The sequence below is a fragment of the Genypterus blacodes genome, unplaced genomic scaffold (assembly GCF_046128005.1).
Source record: "Genypterus blacodes isolate CSIRO-AG114 ecotype Tasmania unplaced genomic scaffold, CSIRO-AGI_Gbla_v1 ptg000148l_1, whole genome shotgun sequence".
NCBI lineage: Eukaryota > Metazoa > Chordata > Actinopteri > Ophidiiformes > Ophidiidae > Genypterus > Genypterus blacodes.
In genome coordinates this window covers 574819-602596 of record NW_027466950.1, presented here as the reverse complement: position 1 = coordinate 602596, position 27778 = coordinate 574819, and the positions used below count along the sequence as shown (strand labels likewise).

The 27778-nt window shown below is 43.3% G+C and overlaps 1 protein-coding gene across 9 annotated transcripts in view; it reads left to right on the top strand.

Annotated features, from left to right (window-relative positions):
* dachd (dachshund d) overlaps window positions 1–26773 on the top strand; it is a 99251-nt gene extending 72478 nt beyond the window's left edge. The window contains exons 4-12 of one of the 9 annotated variants that reach the window (XM_076165692.1): window positions 682–729; window positions 835–1007; window positions 1122–1299; window positions 1464–1592; window positions 14516–14658; window positions 17288–17435; window positions 18144–18287; window positions 19593–19661; window positions 25172–26773. In XM_076165692.1, the coding sequence (XP_076021807.1) occupies window positions 682–729; window positions 835–1007; window positions 1122–1299; window positions 1464–1592; window positions 14516–14658; window positions 17288–17435; window positions 18144–18287; window positions 19593–19661; window positions 25172–25209 (1070 nt within the window). In that variant the 3' untranslated portion in view covers window positions 25210–26773. Of the gene's footprint in view, window positions 1–681; window positions 730–834; window positions 1008–1121; window positions 1300–1460; window positions 1614–14512; window positions 14659–17287; window positions 17436–18143; window positions 18288–19592; window positions 19662–25171 lie in introns of all 9 variants that reach the window. The other 8 variants (XM_076165690.1, XM_076165697.1, XM_076165693.1 and 5 more) reach the window with 8 other exon arrangements.
* The last annotated feature ends 1005 nt before the right edge of the window (window positions 26774–27778 follow it).

The window sequence follows — 27778 nt, the reverse complement described above, 5'->3', positions numbered from 1 at the left end:
AAGCTCATTCAGAAGCACAGCGTCGGCCAACAGTTTGTCTAACTACCAATCCCCTTATGGTAGCTTTCCTTTTTTTTTTTCCCCTTTTCTTTTTACATTTCCGAACCACTAATGTCTTCAATTTACCCAATTAGACGCCTTTTGCAAAAGACGTCAATTGAATAATTTAAAAACATTTGTGCGATATCTCTGAAGTGGTAATGGAATCATTTGTGTGAATATAAAAGAGAAATGAAAATCCCATTATTGTGAGCAGAAAGTGACTTTATTCTGCCTGGTCTGGTGGCATATATATACGCTGCTATAATTAGGCTAAAGTCATCGGCACGCTACTCTGACAGTACTTGTTTGTCATTAGCACATTTAACTAGTCATTTGGGTAATGGCTTTCAAGATTGGCTTTGTTTTTACAGAGATATTTTTTATATGTAAATATTGAGATAATTTCCATAATGTGCCCTTTTTATTCCTCATAGAATAATTGATGCATCTTTATTGCTGTGTAAACTTTGGTCTTTGAATGACTGTGTGTATATAGTTATCGTGCCCATTTTCTTTATTATTACTGCACTTGTATCTATTATTAACGTATGCTGTAAAACATTTATGTATATTACATTAACATGAGAAGATACTCCAAGAAGTGATTCCTTTGTAATTATTCCATTTTTCCCCTAACAGACGGCGGCGTAAAGCTTTGGTATTATTCGACGCCAATGTTTAAGGATGGTGCGCCTCTCTGATTGGTTTTTAGTTTTCAGTCTCAGATTCAGTCAAGTCAAGTTTCCCCTGTGAACGCCATCCACTAACCCCACCTCTCCCACGTTGTCGCAGGCCTGGAACTCCCCTTCATGATGATGCCACACCCACTGATCCCCGTCAGCCTGCCGCCTGCTTCTGTCACCATGGCGATGAGCCAGATGAACCACCTCAGCACCATTGCAAACATGGCTGCCGCAGCACAGGGCCAGAGTCTGCCCTCTAGAATGGTCACCTCTGTTATAAAGGTAGATATCAATGGGAGAACGGATGGAGGTTTTCTTCAAATTCAAATAGTTCTTTACATACACTGTCTCTGTTTACGCTGGATACTTATTTTGCATGTGTTGTTGTGGCTACAGGGGTTGCAGGAACGTGTGCAGGACAGCCCCTCCCCTACTCCCTCCTTAGAAGACAACAGGAGGCCAGGCAGTCACCCCTCGTCTCACCGCAGCAGCAGCGTGTCGAGCTCTCCAGCCCACACAGAAAGCTCCTCAGACAGGATACGTACGTCTCCATATTATACCACCTCGCCATGCGGTTAGTCACGGAGATTAATGTTGTTCTTTGCGCTGCAAGGAAACAACAACACAGCGAAATGCAAAATCTGCTTTACGGAGCAATATTTCCCAATGCCGTAGTGAAAGTAGGACATCCTCTGATCTCTAATGTCACTCCCAACTTTGCTCTCCTCTCCCCAGCAGCACACCACAACGGCCTGTCCATGAACCACGCCCTGCTCGGCCTGTCCCCCAACATCCTGCCTGGGCCCAAAGAGGGAGACCTGGCCCACGACATGAGCCACGAAGCAAAGAGGATGCACACTGACAAAGGTCAGCGGGGGTTCATCTTTGGTGAATATGAATATACTTTTGTTATCCAGAAATTCTGTATTCTACTGTTCATAACAAATAATGTATGTGAACAAACATTACAAGTTTGTTCTTGACACAGGAAATGTTTGCATGCGTATATTAGTTGAATATTCTCCTTGCCGAAGCTCTTATTCTGGAACTTTCTCAAAGCCAGGCTGTGTTGTGTCACGCAGCATCTTTACTCACAGATGAAAGGATTTCTGTGAGGTTTTCCAGATAAGAAAATAAGAAAACCTCTTGTCTTTTGGATTATTAAAAGTCTGTGCCCATCTCTGCCATTGCATGAATGTGAGATGTCCAGAGACTCTTGATTTCCAGTCTTACTCTGGAAGTCTTGCAGGGAAATGAAATTGCTCCTGTTTTTATGTCCGGTCTTTTCTCTTGGCTCCTGTAACCTGTGATATGTGAGGGGCGGCAGGCTGCACAGCAGCGCCTCACCACCAGAATGTGGATTTAACAGGTTTAACAACCAACAGCTGGTAGAGAGAATCCCAAAATGTATGATCCCCTGTGATTAGCCCACCCCATTAATGTGTGCACAGCTAGGATGGTGCATGCTAGGATGACACCAGTGATGAACAGATAAGCCTCAGATCAGGCTTTTAATATAAGGAAGTTGTTTCTTGTTTTTGTTTTAAATGTTGGGTTTCCTCCTTTTGTTGCTGCTGTTAGGTTCACAGTAAGCAGGGTTCTCTTGTGACGAGGACAAATTACAATAAGCCTCCAGTAATGACAGTTAAAATGACAGGGCATCAATAAATAAATGGTGAAATTATATACATAGCTATATAAATAAAGAGTGAAATATGATAAATAAATAAATGTTTACGTTGCTGAATTTTGTAACAGACGATTGTTCTTCGTCATTTTATAACTTGATAGAAATAAAGAAAACTATGAGAATGAGGACACATCACTAACGATAATAATAATCAGTAATAATATAGCAATGATCCCTTTATAAAGTAGCATATTAGCCAAACTGTTACATGATGCTGCCATGTTCCATTTACTATCATTAACAATGAACATGGAGATTAGAAAATAATTAAAACCATCATGCACGTTGTTATTTCTTACTGACATTATTCCATTATTCTTTTGCTGTGACTATAGAAAGAAATAAAAAATTAAAGAGCCAGACAGAAATCTACTAAGTGCTGCGGATTAAATACAAAATTAAGCAAATAATAGATTTTAGTATTCTCTGTTGGTTTAGAGCAGAGTGGGCGTGAAGTGTGTGTGTGTGTGTGTGTGCTGGGTGGTATAGGGTGGGGCCAGGCTGATAATGATATTAAATCCACTATGGAAATCATTGGGCTGTGGGTTCCCTGTTGGCCAGCCTGACGTGAAGATCCGTGTTAGACCTTCACTCACAGGGTGTGAAGCAGTGAATAGTAATAATTAGCAGGATCATGAGCTGAATTTATGGGTCACAAAGTGTGCGACTGTGTGTGTGCGCATAGCAGTGTGGAGACGGCGTGACAACACCAGAGAATGGAGAAACACACAGCCTCCTCTCGCTACATCAGCTGAATGCTTTATTCCAAACTGAAGTGCATCCTCCATTCCAGCATAATAAACCGAAATGGACTGTGATTCCTTTACAATATTGGCAATATTAAGCGACTGACCCAGCGATCCACAGCAATTCTGCCTAGTTGACCCTGCACGCACATCCACCCACAAACACTCGTGCGTTCCTGTGGAGATTGTCAATTCCTGATATGTCACTGGACTTGATTAGGATTCTGAGCTCTCCAGTGTGTGCACCAGAGGTCTTGAGCTGTGGAAAACATTTTTATAAAATAACCCATTAATGCAGAGGAGTGCAACTAAATTAGTTACCAATTTGCTGAGCATGAATTAATGAAGAGAGCTTCTCCCGGCTCCCACAGTTGTAATTTTCATAATAACCCCAGACCTTTATTTGGCAGGTTGTTTAGTTTTTTCGTTTGAAGGTTTTCATTAGTCTAATGAGGACTGTGCAAGGGCGAGCAGTCAGCACAATTTACATGAGGAAGCTATCATAATAAATGAGGCAATTTGAATAACACGCACAGGTTTATGCAGCGAGATAAGAGAGATTGTTGCAGCTAGATTCAGAGGTAACCAATACATTAGAACCAACTAATAACCAAAGTAATTCCAATAAAAGCCTTAAGTGAAGGGAATAAAATTAATGATAGATATGTTGAACTGTAATGATATGATACATGATGCATTAGATTAATAAAATAAATGTGTTCCATTGTTAAAGAGGGGAGAGGCCTCACGTTCCAATGCTTTGTTTATGGTGAGCTTTTTAATTAGGCTTGTTCATCGCATCAGTTTGTTTAGATAAATGAGATAACATTCCAATGGTTTAATGATATCTCTCCACTTGTTTGATCTTTATGATCCTGGCAAAGCATTAAATTAATCTCTCGCGATGCGCTCGGAGAGGAGAACACAGCCGGGCCCCCGAGAAAGGATGCAGTGCCTCCCCCCCCTCCCCTCTCCCCCCCTCCGGCTCGTATGGACGGGATTTAAATAGGCAAACACCTCTGTAATGTCACATCACTCATATCCCGCCAATGCGTCTTCTCTTCTTTTATGTCGTCTCTGCTGATGAAGGACAAAGAGCGTTTGTTGTCATTTTGAAAAGCCTGTTTCTCTAAGGTGTGTGACCCGGTGCAGAGTAGCCAGATGGTAGTTTTTTGGAGCCGGTTGTTTGAACTTGATTATTTTTTGTCCAAATTTTTGCCTGAGAAAAATAAAAGAGATTAGATGGCGTTTGAGTGGAAAACAAGGCGAGCATTTATCTCACATGTGACTAATTGAATTGCTTCAAACAGAAAGTCTGTGGCAATCGCTTCCGACAAGCCTCTGTCTCGTGAAACAGCAGGTAGCTGACAAACAAGGGGGAATTTGAAAGGTATGGAAGCCTTTGGCTGTAACTCACTTTGGACATCAAACACTTGACATCATTTTATTTCCTCAGGGAAAAGGTGTTTTAAACACAAGCCATATGTATGTGCGTCAAGGTATAAGAGTTTCTTTAAATGCCATGTGGCACTTTCCCTGTTTTTTGCCAGCAACAAATTTCCCCCACTTTACCTCAGTCATCTCGTAGCAGTTACAAATGCCACATCTCTTTTACACTGAGCTAAAACGCCTGACTGACTGGAGAGTCAGAGGCAGCGGCTGCATGTAAACTGATTCTGTAAACCATATTTTAAAAGGGGGTGATTCACTGGTAATGCGATATTGGCACTTCCCTGGTAAACGTTATATATCCTTGTTGACACAACAGGAGATGCACTCTTAATGTCCTTCCAAGCACAAATGGATGCTCCCGGTGTATTATGTCACCTCGAGGTGCATCCGTTCATACCTGCCATCATCCGTGCGTTGATACGTTGAGTACCGTTGGACGGCCGCGGTGGAAGTGGAGCCGATTCTCCACGCCTTCCCTGGATGGGAGGCTCAGTCAAGAGGCGGCCTAGGTGTCCACTTGATAGCCGGGGGGCTCGGGCACAGCGCGCTGTCTGCAGTCCCAGTTTACAGTCTGAATGATGAAGTGAAGCAGGTAACGGTGTCACACTCTATTACCATACAGCTGCTCTGGGCAAGGACCCGTGGTCGCCGATGGGCTCATTCAATAAGGGGACGTATAGCTTGAAAAAGATGAAAAAGGCGAAAAAGTAATTTCCTGCCTTTGCGCTCTTTGTTCTCTTTTGTCTTTGCGTGATGAATGATAAAAAAGGAAGTGAGGGGACTTTTGGCCAGAAGTTTTGTTCTACTTTAGGGGTGTAAATATTTCACTGACATTGATGGTATCTCTGCACAGTATCATTAAAAGTTCGACGTGTTCAGCGTGCGCGCCTTCTCTTCATCTTCCTGACTTTAATGCTTAGTGTTTTGTTCAGTCCTCCCGATGTCCTTGGTGTTGCGAGCTTCAAACACATGCTGACTACCTGACTTTCCCTAAGTCAGGAGGCAAGATCATTAGCCATCACAGCCCTGAAATGTGACTTGGCAGACAATAATGCTTTATGATCAAACAACTTGTCAGTGCGTCCTGTTGAAATGAAAGAGTGCAAAAAAATAATTCAATAGAGGATCAATCAAATTTTCCCCGGCCCATGTGAGAGAGATTGCTGATGGTGCAGAGAGGGGCTATTCCTCCAGGACATGGGAGTTCATTTGGATATTTGTTCTCCCCCTCATGAATGTTCCATTGCGTGACACCATCTCCCGCTAATCACATTTCACTGAAAAAGGGGGGATGCTTTTAGGGACGTTGAAAAGAGAGAGGTTCTTTTTAATCTTTGAAATGCCTCAAAAGTGACAGAATGCTTTCTCCTGCCAAGACACGAGCCTCGGATGGGGAGATAAATATGCTGTGGTCAGCTAAGTGTATCTAGTGAGCAGAGAGGCAAATTTAATAATGCATTATCATTCACTGGCGAAGGTGAAATCTCCCTGTCCATCAGAAGGCTGAGGCCTGTTTCATGTTACCCTTCACTGCAAATGAACAAGTGCTTTACTCAGCCATACCCGAGCCGCACAGTAGGCACCGCCATTCCGGACTGCCAGGGAGGCGGCGCGGCAATCAAAGCGATCATCCGTCGGGATGGTTTTGACCGGAGACATTAATGATCACAATGCCGGTTTTAAACAATAACCTCCCTGTTTCCTCTTCTGCTGACAACACCGGGTGCATTTTACATATCTGAGCATCTGCTGGTATGCAGATCATGGGAGCCAATGCCCTTGGACAACAGCATTAAACAATTATGAAAATTATGTACAAAGCTGAAAATTTGCGATTCAAAACAATACACATACCTTAGCGGCGGCAGGATGTTGCAGACAGATAAGGTTGACCCTGAATATGTATTTCTGTATTTTTTTCCCAGACATTCGCCGTGGTTTGTTTGTATAATTTAATATTTACATGTAAACAGTAATTAAGCGACGCCGCCAACATGCCAGGGCCAGACTCTGCCAAGGTAAACACCATCCCTAGTAGTTTGCCACAGTCCATCATGTTTACAGACTCGCCGTGCCGAGTGGTGTTTGTGTGCTCCTCCTTTGGCAAAGCCCATAAAACACGAGGCGATTGGACGGCGAGTGTCGAACACAGTCGCTCTTATCGCCTGGCAGTCTGCTGGAGCCGACTTGAGGACATTGTGAGTCAAACCTTTAAATTTTCACTCGGCGATAATTACGCCGCTATACTTGAGCTTTTATATCCTTTCACTGCGAAAGTAAATCATTCCTAATAAAGAGAGGAAGAATGGGGGGCGGAGGGAAAAGTGCTGGAGGACTAATTCTCTCCACTCCCTCCCTCTCCACGCTCCATTCTGCGTTTTTGAAAGCTTTTCTCTGCGTATTCCAGTCACCTTGACTTTGCTGCAGCAGCCTCATAGTCTTGTTGCTTATCCTGCCTAACCCCAGCCTGTCAATTAGGTGTTTAAAAATTAATCTCTTTAACTGGAAATACCATGCCAGCTTTCTTCCGTCTGTAAATGAAGTGTTATTAATTCACACAGAGCAAAGCCAATGTTATGAATAATGTTATCAAAACAGATTTCCATCCGTTTAACACGTCGCTTCTATTAAAACCCCTTAAGTATTTTTAGAACTGTGAAACCAGGACTGCTAATGGATTTGCATCCATTTTTTGGAGCAGCCAGAGCAAGCGCTCCTAAGCCAGGCCTTTCAAAGTTCACTCTTCCCACTCTTCCTTCCTCTTTTGTTCTTTCATCTTCCTTCAAAAGCGACTCGGTGTAACCGACCTGGATTAGCGCCAGCCAGCGTCCACGGCCTTTCGGCGGCGACAGAAGCGACGGAGCCTCTCCCTGTAGGATTCCAATGCCAGGCAATGACACTGCGCCGTCCCCCGTCTCCCCCCCTGTCCTCCCTCCTTCCCCACACGCGTGCCTACAGCTCCGATCAAGGACCCGGGCTATCTGGCCAGACACACCGAGCTAATACGTGTTCCATTAAAACTCGGTGATTACAGGGGATTTCCTCTCTGTTTGTTTGTTTGAATGCTTAATTATCACTATGTAATTGGCATGTGCGTGGTGATGTCGGGCGCGCGTTCTGCGGGCACGTTCTACTCCGAACGCGGCGCCGCTATCGGGCGGGAACAGGACTCGCGGTTAATGCAGTTAAGCGGCATTAGAAGTTGTTCGGATGAATTTATAAACGGCAAACAAAGGAGAACTAAATAAATGAGTGAGAAATAAATGGATTTGATGATCAGTAGGTCAGGGAGATTAGTGGGGTGTACAGTAGGAATGATCCAGGCAAAATACCAAATCAATAGTTTAGACCAATTTAATCTGGGATCCTTCTGCCAGGTCAATAGCTGGACCTGTTCAATGGAGGTCAATACGCTAAGACAATGTAAACACCTTCAAAGTGCTCCACTATAATGTCCTTCAGCAAGTATTATCTTCTTGACAGCTCTGTCTCCTAGTCGATAGGTGAATTACAGAAATCCATGGCAGCCCGGTCTGATTGTCATTGTCTTTCCTGAGCCGTACTTTTATTTTATTCCTCCTCCTCCTCCCCGATACCCTCGCCAGATTTAGTGTTGCGATCTCTAACCTTTGAATAACCTTGGCCCTCTCTCTCTCTCTCGCTCGTCGACCACACCGAGCGGCCGCCTCTCCCCGCAAAACGCCGCTTTGTCTCCGCCGCCGTTCGCTCTTAAGAGCTCATTTGAAGGTGTGCTGCTGGCAGAAACAAAAGTCCTGTGTGCTTTTATGCAGTCATCACAGTCAGCCAAGCCTGTAATCCTCAGAGGTCCGATAATGACATAGCCCCTGCATTTATTACATGGAGGAGAGGAGAGAGGGAAAACGCTGACTTTGAACAAATGAACACTCTGACCTTTATGCAATAAATATGACACGGGCCGCATAAAAAGACAAGATATCTTCCTCCTGAATGGAAGTCAACACGGAATCTGCTCCCCTGCCTCTTGCTCGCCTTTTCTATTCCTCCGCCTCTCCTGTTTCTCTCTTTTTGGTTTCATCCGGTTAAACAAATGATACAATCTATTTCACGTCGTCTGCTCTACAGTAAAAGGCACTTTCAGAGCGAGACGTGACCCGAACTCTGTCGCTCATTCTACATTCTACCGTGCTGTTAGGTAATATCGCCAAACAAAGATATCATAAAATCTCTTCACACTTCTATTCGGTTTGTCTAACGTCTGAGTATAGAATTATCCTCAGTGCTGCTTCTTGAGTAGATCTGAGTTCCATTAAACGCAACTTTTTGTTTTGTCCCTAGGACGAAACCAATCAGCAGTGTTCTAACTTGTGATCTCCTGTAGCTCCAGAACTAAATAGGTTCCTGGTTCCTTGGTGCTTAATGTATCTGTTCCTGTGGTGTGATAGGTGGCGCAGTAATCTCTTCCCAAGCACCCTAAACTGCAGTTCATCATCTGCATATAGATACTGCAGAACGTTATGGACACTGATCTGTCAGTATTACAATCTCAGGGACATATTCCGCATAGAACGGGGCCATGAAAAGACGGCTTTAACAGAGTTCGCTAACCTTCCACCGCACCTTTGGTAATCTCAGCGTGATCTCAATTGGGTATCACGATTGTCTTCTTTTGTCACCTCAGCCCGCCTCTCTGACAGTAAAGGATTTATGGTTATTTCCTCCACGCAGCCTGTCCATCTGTGGCTCCATCTTCATATGGCCTTGAGAATAGGATTCAATTTATTAAGGCAAAGCAATGGACTCATTACTTTAAAAAGGTGGCGAGAGAAGTGTGTGTGAGGGAGAGGTGACACACTGAATTGGTTATTAATGGAAAGGCACAGCCATAGGGCAGTTGAAATTTAATGATATCCTACAAGAAAATATGAGGGTGTCACTTTCCAAAAAGTCATGCTAAATGTCAACATTTTAAGGTCCCGGCGCTAATTTTATGCCTGTGCACAGTAATGTTTTGGAGAGCATTTAGGAAACACGGCCCAGTGGCCAGCCTGATTATCCCGCTCACCTTCTCTCCTTTCTGCAAATGGGTTTGTGCAGCAAGCGATTTCATCTCTAAGTGAAGGGAACATTAGGGAGGGGAGTAAGAGAGAGCGATAGAGGAAAACACGCCGTTTGATTTTCATGCTGTGATAAGAGAGTGGGAGCCAAATGTTACCTGTTAATCTAGCCCAAACCGACCGGGGCTCTTGACTTTGTCCCCCAGCAGGGATGGGGCAAACACTCATTTTCCTCTCTCCGTGATGAAAAGGAAATTAGCTTAAATGTGATGAGGGCACATTAGTTTGTGTGCTGTGCGCGCGTGTGTGTAATGTCCGCGTGTGCGCGCTCGTGCGGTTTTGTTACGCACGCATCTGTACGTGTGTGTGTGTTTTTTCCTTCTGCCATAGTGTATACATTACACACACATACCACACTGGCCCATATGCACAACATATGTAAGCGATAGTCACTCTAAAGGAATCCCTCTTCTTCTACGGATCATCACACACATTCTCCCAGCATGCTCTGCAGGTTCTTTACTCACTTTGATAATCCTCTGGAATCTGAAGAGCTTTTTGGGGTCTTTTCCTTAAAAAAGGCTGCACTGTACAAAATACCTTAAGAGACATTTAATTCCATTAACTACAAAATGTGTGATTCTACAAAGAAAGGACATTGATGCATAGATTTCAAAGATAAGATTCATATGTAAAAAGAAAAGTACTAATGTTGTTTATAAAAATGCAAGGGAAAATTCCCTCAAAATTCAATCAAGGGAAAAAATTCTAGACATCCTTTTAATTCTAGTAAATGTTTCCAAACAGATTCTTTGAGGTTGTCGGGGGGGAATGGCATATCATTCTTTGAAAAATGGTTAAGAGAAAGAAAAAATGCCAAATTGAATGAAGAGTAAAGGCTCTGGAGTGTTAAGTTAAACATGCATACTGTACAGTGCAGTCAGACCTCTAACAGTTGGATTATAATGTGTCACTGAGTGTATTCTGTCTAAGTACTTTAGATAAATCTAATTAAAATAAGCTCACAGTATATACATTAAACAGTAAATGCTGAAGTTATTTTCCCTTAGAAATAAAAGCCTTCAAAGTGCAGACATCATTGGCACGATGAGCCATCCTCATGTTTTTTTAAGTGCTCAAATTGCATCCAGCCACTCTTTTTTTTCTGCCAAGCTTTGCAACAGTGCATTTATAGCAGAAGACAGATATTTCCCTTGACAAGATTTTCCAAATCCAGCACTTTAAGTGCAGGTGGAATATTGCTGCGTTAGCTGCTAATGGCCGTCCGAGAGGTCATAACTACTCCATTTGAAGGAGGCTGCTTTCTCCGCAAGCCCTGGCAGGTCAAATCAAATGTAATTGTGCAGTAAAAAGCAGCGCCTTGCTTTGTGTTGGCCGCTGCTGACAAGCTCCGGGTTTAGCATTCAGTTCTCCTGCTGGGAGGAACACAGGTTCGCAAGGACAAAGGCTTCACCTGTCAATATATCACACACACACCGGCCAGCCAAATGTACCTTTGCTCTCCCCCTCTCTCTCCCTCTCTCTCCCTCTCTCCGCTCTCTATCTCTTCCTCTCTGTCACTCTTTCATTCTTTGTGCACACATTCTATGCCCCGTCTCTTTTTCCTCAGACTCTCCCACCTATCTGTCCATTCATCTTCTGTCTCCTACCATCTATCTCTCATGCCTCCCATCCTCTCCCTCTCTCTTTCCCTCTCTCTCTCTCTCTCTCCTGCTCCCCTCTCCCCCTCTTTGTGTGCCTCTCTGTGTCTTCCTCTCCTCCCTCTCACGCTGCCTCTGTGTGAGGACTCAGCTGAAATGTCCTGAGGGACCCAGTTTCAAACACAGGAACCAGAAACATATGGCACATTTTCAACTCCCAAGGTCAATTACAGCTATTTATCCAGAGATTGCAGCTAAATTTCCCAAGGTTTCTTCTAGATTTACCACAGATTGCAATATGTGTCTGTCACATTTTAAATCAGGCCAGTTTCCTCCGCTTTCTCCCTGCTCCCTGTGACTTTCCATCAAATATTTCAAAGGCTTTCAAGTGGGTTTTAGACATGTTTTATCTCTGGTTATCATGTGCCCCATCGTTTTCTCTTTTTTTCTTTTTTTTGCTTCAGCATCGCTACGACCAAGTGCCGCTCGCAACACAAATCTAATAACATGTAAATTGGAGATAAGCCCAGATCCCTCCAAGTGATATTTTTTACATTCATAGTTTGTCAAGTCAATTCCTGGGCCCCTGTTTTAGCAGCACAACACATGAGGAGTGAGAAAATTAACTGGATAGGTGATTCATCATTGCTAGCACACTGTCAAGGACTCCCTCTGCAGCTATTGAGAGCACGGTGGAGGAGGAGAAGGAGGAGGAGGGGGCAGGCGAGAGGAGAGGGTGGGGGGGGACGCGTTGTTTTAAATTATGGCATTTCATTCAGAATGCATTGTATTTACAGCGTCCCATTTTTATTTGTGGCTCCTATTATCCGCCGAAACAGTTGTGCATGAAATGTTATTTGTGACAGGGGTGACCCGCCAGTGTTTTTCCACACAGTATTTCATAGTCGGGGCCTTAACGGTGCCTTTACCCACGCGGCGAGCACAAGAGGCTGTCACAGCTGCTGTTGGCAGCCCCTGCTAGTGGAGAAATATCACCTGGAAACAGAGCACTCCATTCCACCGGCCCCCATCACTCCAACGCCTGTCGCTGTAATTAAGTTGAAGTCAATGATTCTGGAGCGATGGTGAGAAATAAACATGCAAACACATGCCAGCATTTGCAGCCAGGAACGGAGGGGGGAGAAAGAGGGAGAAGGAGGGGGGGGGGGGGGGGGGGGGGAGGGGGGTGAGGTGACATTAGAGGCGTAGCAACCACAGATCTAGATCGTGTTCGTCAGGAATTTACATTTGAGTTTCATTAAGGCAGTTTTGATTATATTGATTAAATTAAGCCACCTATTAGCTTCTAGTTTCCTTTTAGAAAGTGCCTGTATTTATGCATCGCTCGTGGTGGAAATGTTATCTGACAAGCGGTGCTGTACGGTAGTTGGAGTCTGTCGAACAAAACACGCTGTTTGCTTTTCCCAGAGCATGACAGGTTGTTTCCCCTGCAACAAAGCCATCAAATATTCCGTGTGATCCAACATTGTGTTGGAGGGGAGGCCTGCTGAGTGGGAAGCCGGAGTTTGTTAAAGCAATGATTTATGATTAATGCCAACACTAAATAAGGGACAAAGTGCCTACAGTACAAATCAATTACAAAGCTACAACAGCAGACCTTTCCCTGAGGTCTACTAACGTCTGTAGTTGTTATGGTGATTTTATTGGAGGTGGGTGATGCATGCATATAATGCACGCAATACATCTATATCAGCATGAGCAGGAGCCAACTGTAATGCTTTTGATCTTTGATTAGACATTTTATTGAGATAAAATGGGAGTTTCGTGTGGAGAGCGCTTTTTAAATCTTCACCTCGACACCCACCTCAGATATGCAGACAGGGCTGCACCAAACAAAACAAATTACCACAGGAGTGGCTTCTTAAAAGTAGGCAATTCATTATTTTTATGAAGTCAAATTATAAACGAATTTTAATCCATTAGGCAACCATCCATTCTAATTAATCAACAGGAGTGAACTCCATCTGAAAAAGGAGAAAGGTTGTTTACTCTCTCCACGGACCAGCGGTGCATATTTCACCATCTTCCCCCTCTCAGAGAGGAGGGAAAAAAGCCTCCAAATTACAAACCTAAACTGTGAATCCTAACACTCGACTTTTGGCAAGTAGATGTTTCCAGGGCATTTGCAGATGCTTGAAATAATCTCCAATGTTTTTGCTCAATCTGCTCTGAGGATGGGTGAAATAAATACTTTAAACTAATTAATGTAAGACCAGCTGTTCCCACCACTTGGCTGGCGTTGGTGAATATTGATGGGAGGGAGAGGCAGGGCTGTTCAGCTCCATTCGCTGTTTGTACAAGATTCATCCTGCCACATAAACAGATATGAATACTGGATGAGAGCGGAGACGCAGCCAAGCTTCCACACTACAAATAAAGTTGTTTTTTTTTCTTTTATTAGATTAACAATTAAACAGCTGATGGCACAGACATCCTGGGGAGACCTTTCAAATTGGTTGTGTTTCATAAACTCTCTGCAAGATGGTAGCACTTACAAATTGGTGGCTAGATTAAAGCTTAGCGGAGTTAAAATGTGTCAGATCTGACGGAGAGACGCTGACATACTGTAGGCCGTCCAGCCTGTATCTGTATGTGCCTGCGTCTCCTCCTTTCTCTCCCTCCCCTCCTCTGCTCCTCTTCCCTCCTCTGAGGCCTGGTGGAGAGGCTGGACAGCAGATGGCAGGGCCCTACCCCTCCGCTGATGATGAATGGAGGATGATGTCATCTTAGGTTTGACAGGCACCAGTGCGTGCATGCACAAAGGAAGCTTGAGCGTCTGGGGTCGAACTGTGGGCCTGCTTCTGATTTTGGAGTCCATATGACATCTTTTAAATGGAGAAAGCTGGATTTATGTCCTGGTTGGTATTGTTTAACCCCACACTCAGGCCTTGAAAGAAGCAATAAGAAGGAATCTCCAAGGGAGCTGTCTTGTATATTTTCGAGCTGAGTGGAGAGCTGGGATTGGCTGCTGGAGATCAATACGGATCCAGTCATTCCTACCGCTCAATTCAAGTCAGGGTCAATACTTGTCAGCACGGTCAAAAACTACTCTCTTATTCTCCCAGTTAATGGAGGAGAATGCAAGCTTGTTTACCAGATGTGCACAAACTTTTATCTCTCTTGAGTGTCTGCTGGTGATTAATCTGCGTCCTTTACATTTATTACTACTTGTTTGTTCCAGAAGATAACACAATATGCACCCCGACGACAAGAGACAGCTACGAGAGGCTGTCCCTGGCTGGACCCGCTCTGCCTCCTGGCTTCCCCTCACCCTTCCTCTTCCCAGATGGCCTGTCATCAATAGAGACTCTCCTCACCAACATACAGGTACAATCAGGTTTGATACGTTACAAGCACGCAGAGCATAAAGAGCATATAGAAGCTGTAGAAGTGTTAAAACTAGGTAGTGAATTATGCTAAAGGAATGTGTTCTATCCAAACACAAAAACACTGTTTGATGGTTCATACAGTCAAATGGCTACTTCATGTTTTCAATAGAATTGCTCTGAATGCAATGCAATGATACGATGTTACAGGCTTTTATTTTTTAATTCCACTCCTCACATAAACCGCTGCACTACAAAGTCTATTTAACCCAACGTCCTTCATCCCTCGACAACAATCACACACCTTGTTACATTCCAGGAAATCCTTGCTAAGCAGCAGCATAAAGGAGTTATGTGTGTGTTTTGAACTTTGGCAAAACTTCAGTCCAAAAAACTGCAGTTAATAAGCTACAGCCAAGCTAAGTATGTTGCTACATTACTAATTCTTGAGTAGCTGACTACAAAGCAGCTACTTCAAGGAGCAATGTTTCACTAGCAGAGGAAATAGCTACAAAAATGAATGAAATGAAAGAAAAGAAATGTGAAAACGTGTTCCTGAACTTTACCTGACAGTTTCTTTACTTCAAAAAGCAATTTGACTTCAACATGTAACAGTAGTTTTTAGACGTAGCGACAAGTAATGTGTTTGGCTAGCGTAGGCCATTTTGCAGCTGCCCAATCAAAACCAGGTAGGGGACTTAAAAAGACAGGCCCTGTTTGAATTTAGCTGCCCTACAGCGCCACCTGATAGCCTGTTTTCACTCAGTATGTTTACAGGCACATTAAAAGCTACACAATACTCCAAATTAGGAGAATAAACTGATTTCAAACACCATAATTAGATCACAGGAAGCCGCCTCCGCATGCATTTCCTCACCTGATGGACTTCTCTTTTACTCTCATTAAGTGATACTTCTGTAAATTCTGTGAGCCGCTGACTCCTATTAATTGCATCCGTACGTCTTTCTTGGTTTTAGTTCTCCTTAATTGCTGCACAAACAAATAAATTAGCAAGTAAATATAAGTGAGAGTGGATCGATGTGTTGAACACTAAAGCATTGCAACGGTTTCAAAACAGACCCTGAAGTCAGGACAATAACATTATACTTTATGTCCCCTTTAATGTTTTATGGAAGGAGCTTGTCTACTAGTTACCTCGTAACTCACTAGATAAAATGGTAACCAATTGATTATGCACAGTCAAGATGTAAAGCTGGTACATACGCATACCATCACAGTAGCCCTCTCCTTTAAAGTGCCATTTAGGCTTCATTGCAAACACCCTCAGTCAGAAAGACGGATGCGTTCGCCTTGTGTCTGGGTGTAATGATGTGTGCACAGCTCTGCCCTTCTCGTTGCACCCGTAGCATTGGCATCAGAGTCCTGCTTCTCCTTTTGGCTCCACGTGGTAATTAGAGAGCCACGAGTGAAGCCATCACAGGCTCCCCGACACTCCACCGAGTCATCTTTGATAATGATCTCCACGTTGAATATTTATATACAAATCAACAAAATGAAACCAAGCGGAAAATTAAGATAAAGCAACTTAGAATAAATTGGGGTCACAAGAATCAACAATTAGTAAGCTATAGCCCAGTGCATTTGATATAATTGAGTGTGGTTGGGGAATAATTGTTGTGAGAATGTTCTGTATGGCCTCTGTGTGAGGCGGCGGGGCTGTATCTTTCAATTCAGCGCTGTCAGGAGTATATTTGGAATGTCAGTAATGTGATTGATACATGATGAGATACTTGTCATTCATATTATTCACTCCTGCCGCGCGTGTGACGAGCTCGCAAATGTGCTGCATATACACTCGGAGGCGCCCACCCCGCCCAATGCTGTGTGTTTACAGAGGGTGTTAGAGGGTGGACCTGTGGAGAGGAGAGGAGCGGAGGGAAGGGAGGGAGGGAGGGAGGAAGAAAGGGAGGGAGGATGGATGGATGAACAAACAAATAAAAGAAAGAAAGAAAGATGGAACAGGAATGACGGAAAGAAGGAACAAACATGTCATTCTGGCTCAGCCCAGGTAGCTTTACAGGGTCAGGTCACTCAAATCACTCACTCTCTCTCACACACACACACACTTAACTCAGGATCTGTTACATTTCACTCCCCTTGTGTCAGTGAGAAATCTGTTTTTGTCCACCGACCACAAACAACAAGGTTTTTTCCCATTTCAGTCCCAATTCCCAGTGAAAGCCGGGGATTTTCCTGAGTTACTGGTTTCCGGGAAGACCTCACTGCTCTGGAATTCCTTTCATCTCCATTGTATATGGATGTGGCTTAACTTGGTGGTTAAAGTGGTCAAATCAGTGTTTTTGGGTGAAGTGACCCACGTGTATTTCACAGGTACGACCAAAAGGGGTCAGACAAAACCCAGAATACACACGTCAGCTGTCGTCACTCATTAGGAAACAAATGAGCACAGAAACTCTCTTTCATCTGTACGTATACATATACATGTCAGTGGATGCTGTGGGATTATGGAGTTATGAAAGGAATTTGTGTCGCCCTCGTCAGGTTCACACACTTGCACTGTGGTTTGCTGTGGCTTCATCTCCTCTCTCCTCTCTCCTAACCTCTGTCCTCTCTTTTCTGCGTGTGTGTGTGTGTGTGTGTGTATGCAGGGCCTGCTCAAGGTGGCGATTGACAACGCGCGGGCTCAGGAGAAGCAGGTGCAGCTGGAGAAGACGGAGCTGAAGATGGAGCTGTTCAGAGAGCGAGAGCTCCGAGAGACCCTGGAGAAACAGATCGCCATGGAGCAGAAGAACAGAGGTACTGCTGGATGACTGCCTGGCACTGAGTCCTCCCTGCAGTGTGTGTGTGTGTGTGTGTGTGTGTGATACTGTAGTTCTTCAGTACACACATATGATTCTGCTCACAGGCATTTTTAACCCTTTGAAGTCATAACTAAAACTATAATGCTTTACTTTTAGAAAAGCAAAACATTATTATTTCCTATTTCAGATAAAACTCCTTCAAGAAAATAAACAGATGAAATCTCTGAGGGGAGAATTATACATGATGAAAATATATAAAGAAAATCCAAACAAATGCAATAAATCTCCAATAAATCTTGACAATCCCCCCAAAATATACAAATAAATAAATTAAAATCTACTATTTACCGCCGTATTGAATTTTGCAGCCCTGACAAACAACTAGATTCAAATCAATAGCAGGACCTCCAAATAAAGAGCGAGGCAGAGAAATTCACCCCTTTCTCATGTTATATGCAGCAGCTGCATAGTTAAACGCATCGTTTATGTTTAATGAGAAAAAGTCATGAAAAATATTACTATAAATTTTTCAATTTTCTTTACCTCCCTCCAGCTAAATATCAGTCAGACTGGGTTAAAGATTTGTAAATACGATACAATATGCAGTTCGTTTTCATGTGTTCTCTGCTGTTGTAGAGATAGCAGTGTTCTCTCAGTGTTCTCATGTTCTGTGTCTCGTCCCGTCTCGTCTCGTCTCTGCCAGCGATCATCCAGAAACGTCTGAAGAAGGAGAAGAAGGCCAAGAGGAAACTGCAGGAAGCTCTGGAGTACGAATCCAAGAGGAGAGAGCAGGTGGAGCAGAGTCTGAAGCAGCCGTCGCCCTCTGACAGCATGCGTTCAATCAACGGTCAGACATCCCACACGCACTCTCACACACACACACACACACACACACACATACACACATACACACATAGGATCTGTTACATTTCACTCTCAACTCTGAGTGGAAAATATGAAGCTGAAAGATGTTGTTAGACATAATTTGGTGTCTTATGTAAACTTTATGATTTGAGGACACATTTGAATCCAGCTTAACATATGAATGAACGTACACTGGTTTTGCATTGTTACATACACAGGAAACACACCGGAACATCTACAGTACATATAAAGTCCTGAATAACGTATTTATTAGACAGTTTTATACCAAGCAGATGTGAGCAGATAGAGTATTAACTCAAGGACGAGACTCTCTACCCGTCGTTCTTGACTTGTTGCCATTGACTCACCCTGTCAATGTCTAAATTTAACAAGGAAAAACAGCAGCTTTTACTCATGCAGACTTTGGCAGTTTACTGGTTTCTTTGTACATTGAGATTTCTCATGCATGATAATCTCATCATGTGTGATTTATGAGGTTGCCAGTCGCTGCAAAGAAAGTTTCATTTGAGTTCAAAATGGAGGCGTAACAATGCGAGTTGAAAGTTTCAAGGCCAAATGCAGCAACAATAATAACATTTCTTTGTGTAATACCTTTTAGATAAGTGAACTTGTAAAGGAACTTGATACAATTTGTCTTTCATCTGAAGAAGCTGCACTGCAAGGAGGATCAATTAGAATTCAGGGAGAAATTGAACTTTGTCTGTAGTTTGTAGAAACTTGATTCTTGAAAGAAATGACCCAAAATCTCAAGGGAAAGAACTTCAACAACTTAATCTTTCAATGTTCTGGAAATACGTTTGTATTTATTTGTACTTAGGGCTAAAATAAATGAGTTATTCTCGAAATTCCTGATTTTCAGCTTGATTTTAGACAGCTCTTTGAAAAATAGAAGAAATGCTAAAATGCATTACAATAAAATCTAGAAAATAATGTATTGTCCCTCTAATATAAAAATACATTGAAAATTTTGCAAATTCTTATGTGACTCCTTTTTGATGGAGGCATTCACACATAAGGAACTTTCCCATTCTGATAATAAGCATCACAGCTTCTTTCCCATACATGCCCTCAGACCCTGCACGTGTATATGTGTGTCTGTGTGTCTGTGTCTGTGTCTGTGTCTGTGTGTGTGTGTGTGTGTGTGTGTGTGTGAAATCCAGCCTGAAGGCTCGGATTCTTGTTTTTGAATGAACGATGCTGTGAAAGTGGCATGGTGATAGGTGGGTGTCAGGGATGTTTAACGGCAGCGATCCCTCTCTCCTCGCAGACTCTCTGACCCCTGAGATGGAGAGTGACCGCAGCAGTGGAAGAACAGATGCTGAAAGGACAATACAAGGTACAGGGGCTTAGATGAGACAATAAATCTCTCTCTCTTTCTCTGGCTCTCACTCTTGCTCGCTCGCTCGCTCTCTCTCTCTGCACCCCCCTCCCTCCCTCCCTCCCTCACACACACACAGTTTCAGTTTATGAACATTAGTGTTTCTGTGCCTGCTGTTCAGGCATACAGCTCACCATCTGGGCCACAGCACTAGGTCAAGATCATTGGTTTTCTGTAGACACAATATTGTTCTTTGACTCGACTTTTACAGGCTGCGGCGCTTTTTCTTTTCCCCCCCCCCCCTCTCTCTCTTCTGGCATTCAAATGGATCCTTGTAGAAACATGACGACGTGCCGCGCTCAGGTGGAAATCGTCAAACCGCCACAGTAAACCGGAAGGTCGTAGAGAAAGAGTGAAAGAAGGAAGTAGTTTGTTTACAGCTCAGGAAGCATTAATGAGTCATAAAACCACAAAAAGCAGCGGAATCCCCCCTTTGATAGTCATAAACGGAGCAAATCAATCCAGTTTATGAATAAGCCTTGTACATTTTTAATGGTTTGTTTGTTTGTTAGCCTTGGGGGTGCAGTACGTGTTTGGGGAGGGCTGCCGTGGCGATAACCTCTGTAGACCGTCTGCTATCTGTGTTTACCCAGATCCAAGACACCTCGCTGAGGTTGAATCTCCTCATTATTATTACGTCTTCCTTTAATACGCCGCCGCCCGCGTGCGCTCAGAGGCGTCCTTATCGGCGAGAGAGGTCCTAATTTATCCTGGAGAATGCTCGGCGTAATTGGCATGAAAAGTGGGAAATATTCATCTCTGAGCGCGAGAATAAGTTAGTTCCTTTTAACTCCTTAATGTTTGATTAGTCTGCTTCAAGTGGTATTTTGTGTGAGGGCAAAAAGAAAGGAAATGTACTAAGAGAAATGATGACCCCCCCTTCCCCCCCTTTCCTTAATTAACTGCCATTCAGCTACTGGAGGCAGCGGAAACAGTTTGATGTCCAAAAAAAGGAAATCCATATGTCATCGTTTAAATACAAAGATAACCAGATATGCTGCAATTATATCCCCCTATTTCATACCAAATTAGTGTATTTAACCAGTATAATTCCCAGCGTTTCTCAGTGAGATGGAAGGATCCGGCTCTTTGTACTATATCTGTCTCAGACCTGTTATAGTTTCCTCTGACACATTTTAGGGGTAAAAGGCCAGTTTGAGTTCAGATATCTTGTTGAAAATGTCTCTTAATGAGTCGAACTTCCTCTGTGTAGAAGTAGAGGAAGAGAAACACTAGGTGGCGCTGTCACCGCCTGAGCTGTTCTTCACTGAAACAAGAAAACAAAGTGACATTTGTTTCATTTTCAGCCGAACGAGTGACTTTGCTGCTGTGTTGATGTGATGCATGCTTTCACTTTACATTTGTTACAATAACAAATCACTGATTTTGCTTTAAAATGACAAGAAATGAAATCGATGTAGATGTGAAATGCACTTTACACTATGAACAAACGTTCCAACAGTCAGGCAGGCTTTTCTTTATGGTTAAAGGATCATTACGTCTACATATTGACAATATCTTTACCTTTAAAACAAAGCAGAATGGGTTTCTGTCTCCTCACATCAAACCCCTCATATAGAAGAATATCACATGGACAAGAGTGTGTAACATTTCCAACCCCTCTCTCTCTCTCTCTCTTCTCCTTCTCTCTCTCTCCCTCTCTCTCTCTGTCCCTTTCCCTCTTACTCTCTTCTCTGTCCCTTCTTCTCTTCTCTGTCCCTTTCTCTACCGCTCTCTCTTTCGTTCTCTCTCCCTCTCTCTCCCTTACCTTCACTCCCTCTCTCTCTCTCTCCCTCCCTCTCTCCTTTACCCCCTCTCTCTTTCTCTCTCTCTTTCTCTCCCTCTCTCTCTCCCTCTCTCCCTCACTCTCACTGCCCTGCAGAGTGGAATGAAGGGGGGAAACCGAATAACAGGCTGCACTTTGTGTTTTTTGTTCAATTAGAGAAGCATTTGTCTGCACCCGTGTCTCCTCTGCTGTGCTCCGCAAGCATTGCTGTATAATTAACCTCAAATGGCAAAAGAAAAAAGAAAAAAAATGATGTTGATAAATTACACGAGCAAAGGGGAGAAAAAACAAGCCTATCACTCGCATGAGAGCCGAGAGAAATGCGCGTTATATTCTCGACTCCAGATCCGGGCAGGCGAACGCAGAGCGAGGGAGGGAAAAAAATAATGAGGGCATAATTTTAGAGAACTAATTATTTCTATTTGTCTTTTGTCACACTTCTCTAATTCTGTGATATTAACACAGTCTGTGTTTATTAATTGCTTTTACAGTGTTTTGAATCGGGTCCAAGAGGGAGACGTGGCTCTTTTCACAGGCAGGCGAGCTGCTGGGACTGTTACCTTTGCCAGTTTACTGCCTGGCAACGCGTGTGCACACGTGAATATCTTCCCCCGGTATCTTCCCGCGCCGCTGTCGCTCCTCTCTCCTCTCCTCTCCCCTCGCTCGCCCAGTTTACCGCGACCCTGCGCGCCCAGATAAAGTTCTTTGTTGCGAGATTACACATCAAAACAGTTAAAAGTGAAATTAAAATTAAATGAATGAATGTCACTGAAGCAAAAAAAGGCTGTAATTAATGGATCCCTTAATTGTCTTCATAAAATATTTGCATGGGCATAATTTGCATAATTTACATGTATTAATTAATCTTTCAAAGGAATTTTATGCTGAGAGAAGCCAAAAATTCCCTTTGTTTTATTTAGCATCTAATGAAATATTTATTCTCTTTAATGAACTTTTCATCTTGATTTGAATATAAAAATACTTAAGTTTTAACATATTTTAATGAGGCGGTCGTTCATAAAACAACGCGTCCAGACGCCGGCGGTTTCCCTCTTCGAGTGTGTAAAGCAGATGTTTCAACATTTGCAAGGGTATCTGGCTCTGATTCGCTGCTGGGTTTGCTTATCGAGCCCCTCTGCTGACTCTCTCTCTCTCTCTGTCCCCCTCTCTCTCTCTCTCTCTCCCGCTCTCTCCGCACGCTAATTTTATCTCGCGGAAACGCAACACTCGCCACATCCAACATCCTCTACACCACCTATTAAATATCATCATCCATCAAACAATCAAATGCCGTGGTTTTCATTAACGGCGCCTATAAAAAGCTCCCGCTCTGACGCTGGCCAGGGCTCATGATGCTTCATCTGCTCCTGCTGTGACGGGCAGCGACGTGTGTGTCAAGTTGTGTTTCCCAGCTCACACACACACACACACACACACACACACACACACACACACACGCACGCACGCTCTTAGCGGCGCGCGTGCCCCCACCTTGGGTTTATTTTATTCTTAGCGCTGCATTCATGCTGTAATGATTTTTACACAGAACTCGGTGGTGTTGCTTGAATAGAGGCAGCCAGAGTGCAATGCCTCTGAGACCTACGGCAGTGCTGGGTAATTAGCCTGTGTGTTTGTACACCCCCCCACCCCACCTTCCTCCTCTCCACACACACACACACACACACACATAACCGTCCTTTGTTGTCTCCGCTCCCCGTGTACGACACTGCATAAACCAGGCTGCAAGTGCGAGAGCAGGATGAATCGTGGGACTAATTGATAAAGCGCTGATATCGTAATGAGTACAGAGCTTCAGATTTGGAAATGAACGACGAGATGAAGAAATCAAGCGATGGAGTGGCTTCGTTTTGAATTTCGCACAGGTGCACAAGCGATAGTACACTGGAAATACATCCCTCAGTTAGAGGAACAATAGAAGGCGACAGCAGGTGGACACAAAATACGGAGACGACAGGAGACCCAGGCTGAAGACATGAGGTCAAACTGAACACCTGACTGCCTCCACAACAACGCTAGGAACACGTATCAAACGCTGCATAAACACAGTGTACAATAAATGTAGAAAAACTATAAAAACTATACAAGCAAAGTCCAAACAAGTTTGCGTTGTGTACTTGATGTACAGGACGCAGATTTCTGTGGACAGGCCTTCCTCGTTGGTGTGTGTCAGTGCTGCACCTGCCGCCGTGTGACCCCAGCAGCAGGAAAGGACAATATAGACATTTCCCAGATCCTACGTGTTAAATTGACTTAACTAGGTGTGTCCTGCGTGTCTCTATAGACGAGGTGTCAAGTGTCTCCTCTCTGCTTATCCCACGCAGCTCGCGTCACGTCTGAGCGCGGGCGGCACCCCGCGTCGCTAAACGCCTCCTTGTTCCGAACGCGCGTTTCGTCTCTTCACATTGAATTATTTAAGGCGCGGGCGGCGTGGAGAGGCTGGCTTCTTAAAGGCATTAACGTGGCATTTCTCCCCAGCAGAGGGAAAATGTGAAGGTAATAAACGTCAGACGCGCTCCCGAGCTTGTGCCTAACAGATGCTTTTACCGGCGCGGCGGCGGCGGCGGCAGCGCAGCGCTTGCTCGCTCAGGCGAACACTCAGACGAGAGTGTTCTGTGGAAATGGACAAAGCTCGTTAGGTTGGAGGTGTCTGGAGATAGGATGTCTGCCGTTTTCAATAAACACTATTTCCGTGCAGGAAATGTCACTTTACAGAGGCGCTTTCACATCATAAGTGCAGTATTATGTTCAAACAAGCGTATCAGTGGAGATGTCTTAAACACATGTGCCTCAACAATCCTGATACCCTGATACCACTGCTGCTTTTACACTCTGTGTGTGTGTGTGTGTGTGTGTCGGTAATAAAATATGCATGAATCGATGTAATCATATTAGTACTTTGAACCATCATTGTCTATCCTAGCTTTTATATGAATATATAAAAAGCCTTTCTAAATCCTGCACTGATTGCTCGTTTTCTCTCTTAAAAGGTTGGACTCTTTATAGTTTTTTATTGTTTATTTTATTTTGTAGCTATTCTCTAATTCTTAGTGCCACCGAATATCTAAAAGTACAAACTGTCGACTGTCAACAGAACTCATTAAGCTGTTTTAACAAGAACAAGATTGGACTCTAAATGATAAGAGCATAATAACATTGATGCACAATAACAATTGGACATCCCACCAGGGGACACTTAAGTACAGTTAGTGGCACTGGCAGCACAGTTTGAGAACCAATGTTCTAGTTCAAGTAAACTCAATTTGTGCTTCACGTTTCACTGTTCATGGGTGTTTCCTGCTCAGGCCAAGTGGAACATTGGATTGAGTTTTAAAGAGACGGCTGTTTTGAAAACAAACAACTGTCTGCTTTAACTCAGTGTGTACAGTGGCGCTGCAGGGAGGGGGAGTTGAAGCGGAGTGGTGTTATGTGTTTTTCACATAAAAGCCTTGCAAAAGTTTCAAAATAGATCGCTAAATGAGAATAAGATGAAGACGTTCAGTTCAGTTCAGACGTTGTGAGTCGTTGTGTTGGTTTCTGAGCCCTAAAACGTTTTAAAGCCGAGTTACGTTTCATCAACAATCACATCCTGAACAGAGTGTCGGCGTCAGCAGGATGTTTGGCTGTGGGCTAATCCTTGGCTCCTGTGTGTCCTCTGTTGCAGATGGAAGACTGTTCCTGAAAACCTCAGTGATGTACTGATAAGGAGGAGCTGGAGGAGAGAAAGAGTGGGAAAAAAAGAGAAGAAGAAAAAAGAAAAAAGAAGATTCTCCAGAGCCTCCAAAGTGGGCTGGTTTAGTAGTGGAGAGAAGAGGAGCTGCTTGTAGGAGTTGAGTGGAAACGCTGTGTTCACCCAAACGCTGGAGTCAGCTTGTGTCTGAATGTAGAGTAACAAGTCTTTTCTCACTGCGGCCAACACAAAATAGTTTGATAAAGCGTGTTTTGACCGAACGGGTTGGCCACCGTGACGGATAAACTTATATTATTGAGCACAGTCAAATGTACCCATGGTACACTGTTGGTAATAACTCATAAATTAACAGCACTGAAGATTTTTATACTGTATCACAGCCAGCGAGAAAGCTTTGACAAAAGAATTCGACTGAAGTTTTGTTTTGTATTACGAAAATTGAATTTTGAGAAGATTAAAAAAAAAAGATGAACATTGCGAGAGGAAAAAAAGTGTAAATCGATCCGCGCGTTCATCAAAAAGAGAAGACCGATGTTTGATTTTAATGTTTTCTAAATTACATGACAATACAATCAAGTTTCCTTTTTACCATTGTTGTACATACAAAACCTGATAAACGATAGGAGACGCCGCTCCATCCAAGCCGAGCGGATGGATTAGGTATGTGTATATAAAGTTAAGAGGTATTGTGTATGCAGTAGAGCTATTAGGCAAACAATACCACCATTTATATAAACCTACAGTTTTTTTTTGTTCTATTTCTGAGCCATCATTCTTTCCTATAGCTGCCATTTTGGTGAGAAAGCATGCAGGCATGTAAATGTTTGTCCTGGAATTATGATATTTAATAAATCCTATATTGTGCTGAACAAATACTAGGGTTGACTCACTCAAGCCCAAACATGAATATCAAACATTTCAAATGAAGACTTTTGCTGTCAATAGTACTGTAATCTTTGTAACAGAGGTAATATTCCTTGGAATTGACTGTACAGTTTGTCATGAGACACACTCGGAATCAAGCACCTCTCGCCGCTTTTGTAAAAAAAAAAATGTAAAACCGAAGAAAAAAAAAAAATCCAGTGATTGATGATCACGTGTCAGCTCGAGAAACAGAAACAATCAGTCATGACACAACTTTTCCAAACTGAACGCCATTTAATTACATCGCTCAAATCCCTCCTCAACACACACACGCACACACACACACACAAACACAGATGCTTTTTTACGACATGTTTCTATCCTGATTGAGAAAAAAAGAAATGAAAAAAAAACCTCATAATAAGTAATCATTTTCTTGTTACTTTCCCTCAAGACAGTACTTTTCAATTGAGGTGCTGCAGCGCCTGTGTGTATATTCTCTAGACACGAGCTGATGTCAGTTTAGACCTTTTACGTGTTACAATCAGGAGAGGAAGAGTGTCCCATGTTCACCATGTGTTTGTTCCTTTTGTTCTCTATGGAGTGTCTCGGTCTGTTGTCAACTTGTCACTGATAACTTATATAGCCTCTCGAATCATTTCTTCATTGTACTTCAAATTCAAATAAAGTTAACATGTTGATGATAAACTATGTGAGTTACATATGTTTTGCTCTGAGCCGCCGTTCAGCACGTCTGGGGGTTGATTTGTTTTGTTTTCGTGAGTTGGGTTGATTCAAAAGGGATATATTGTATTTTCATTTATTTTCCCTCATTTTAGAGCCTAATATAGAAGGGAGTTACACCAAATCACCGAAATTATACCACAGTCTTTCCTTTAATCGCTTGTATGCACAACCTGGTGGTGCACAAATGAAAAGATTGCTCACTTAGGAGGAGAGGACGATGCCTGAGGTGCATCAAACCTCACACACGGAGTGATAGCAGTCTGGATGTTTACTTGTGACCTGTGCAGCGAGACCTGCATGCTCTCACTGCTTAGTGCTCATAGCTGTTGTAGGGGTGTGAGGTAAATCTGAATCTGTGTCATCTGTGCCAAAATATTGTCCTGGACTTTGACATGAAGATCTAACATGTTTTGACCCGTCTTCACACCTGAATAGGCACACCCATGCTCTTTTGGGTCTTGAGCTATAGTCACACCTTCCTCCGCTGGCAGAGAGTCAGTGGCCTCTCAAAATGTGGCATTGCGGTTGAAGATAAAATAAAAGATTTCCGAAAATTCTAAGGATCATCTTAATCTTAATCTTGAATAATCCTGCATGTCTCCTTTAACATGTCAGATTCACACAGTGATGCTGCTTCCACTGAAATGTGAAGTGGTGTCATTCTCTATTTCAGGCCCTCATCGTCACCATGCACAGAGTGAATCCATATCCATATAAGGAGATGATCTAATGCAAAGGGGGGCGGTGGGGTGATTTGGGGGCAGCTTCCTCTTTCATGACCTGGACTCAATGTTGAGGTTTAGCTGTTTTTTAACTTGTTTCTTTCTCATCCAAGGCGTTTCCAATCAGCCCAGCCCGTTTGGTGGTTTTAGCTCATTTGTGTGCATTGTGTGTGACATGAAAACACGCAGGTATGCGGTACGGTAGAATGATTAATGAGCGCATTGTTCTTCACTTTGTATAGTGGTC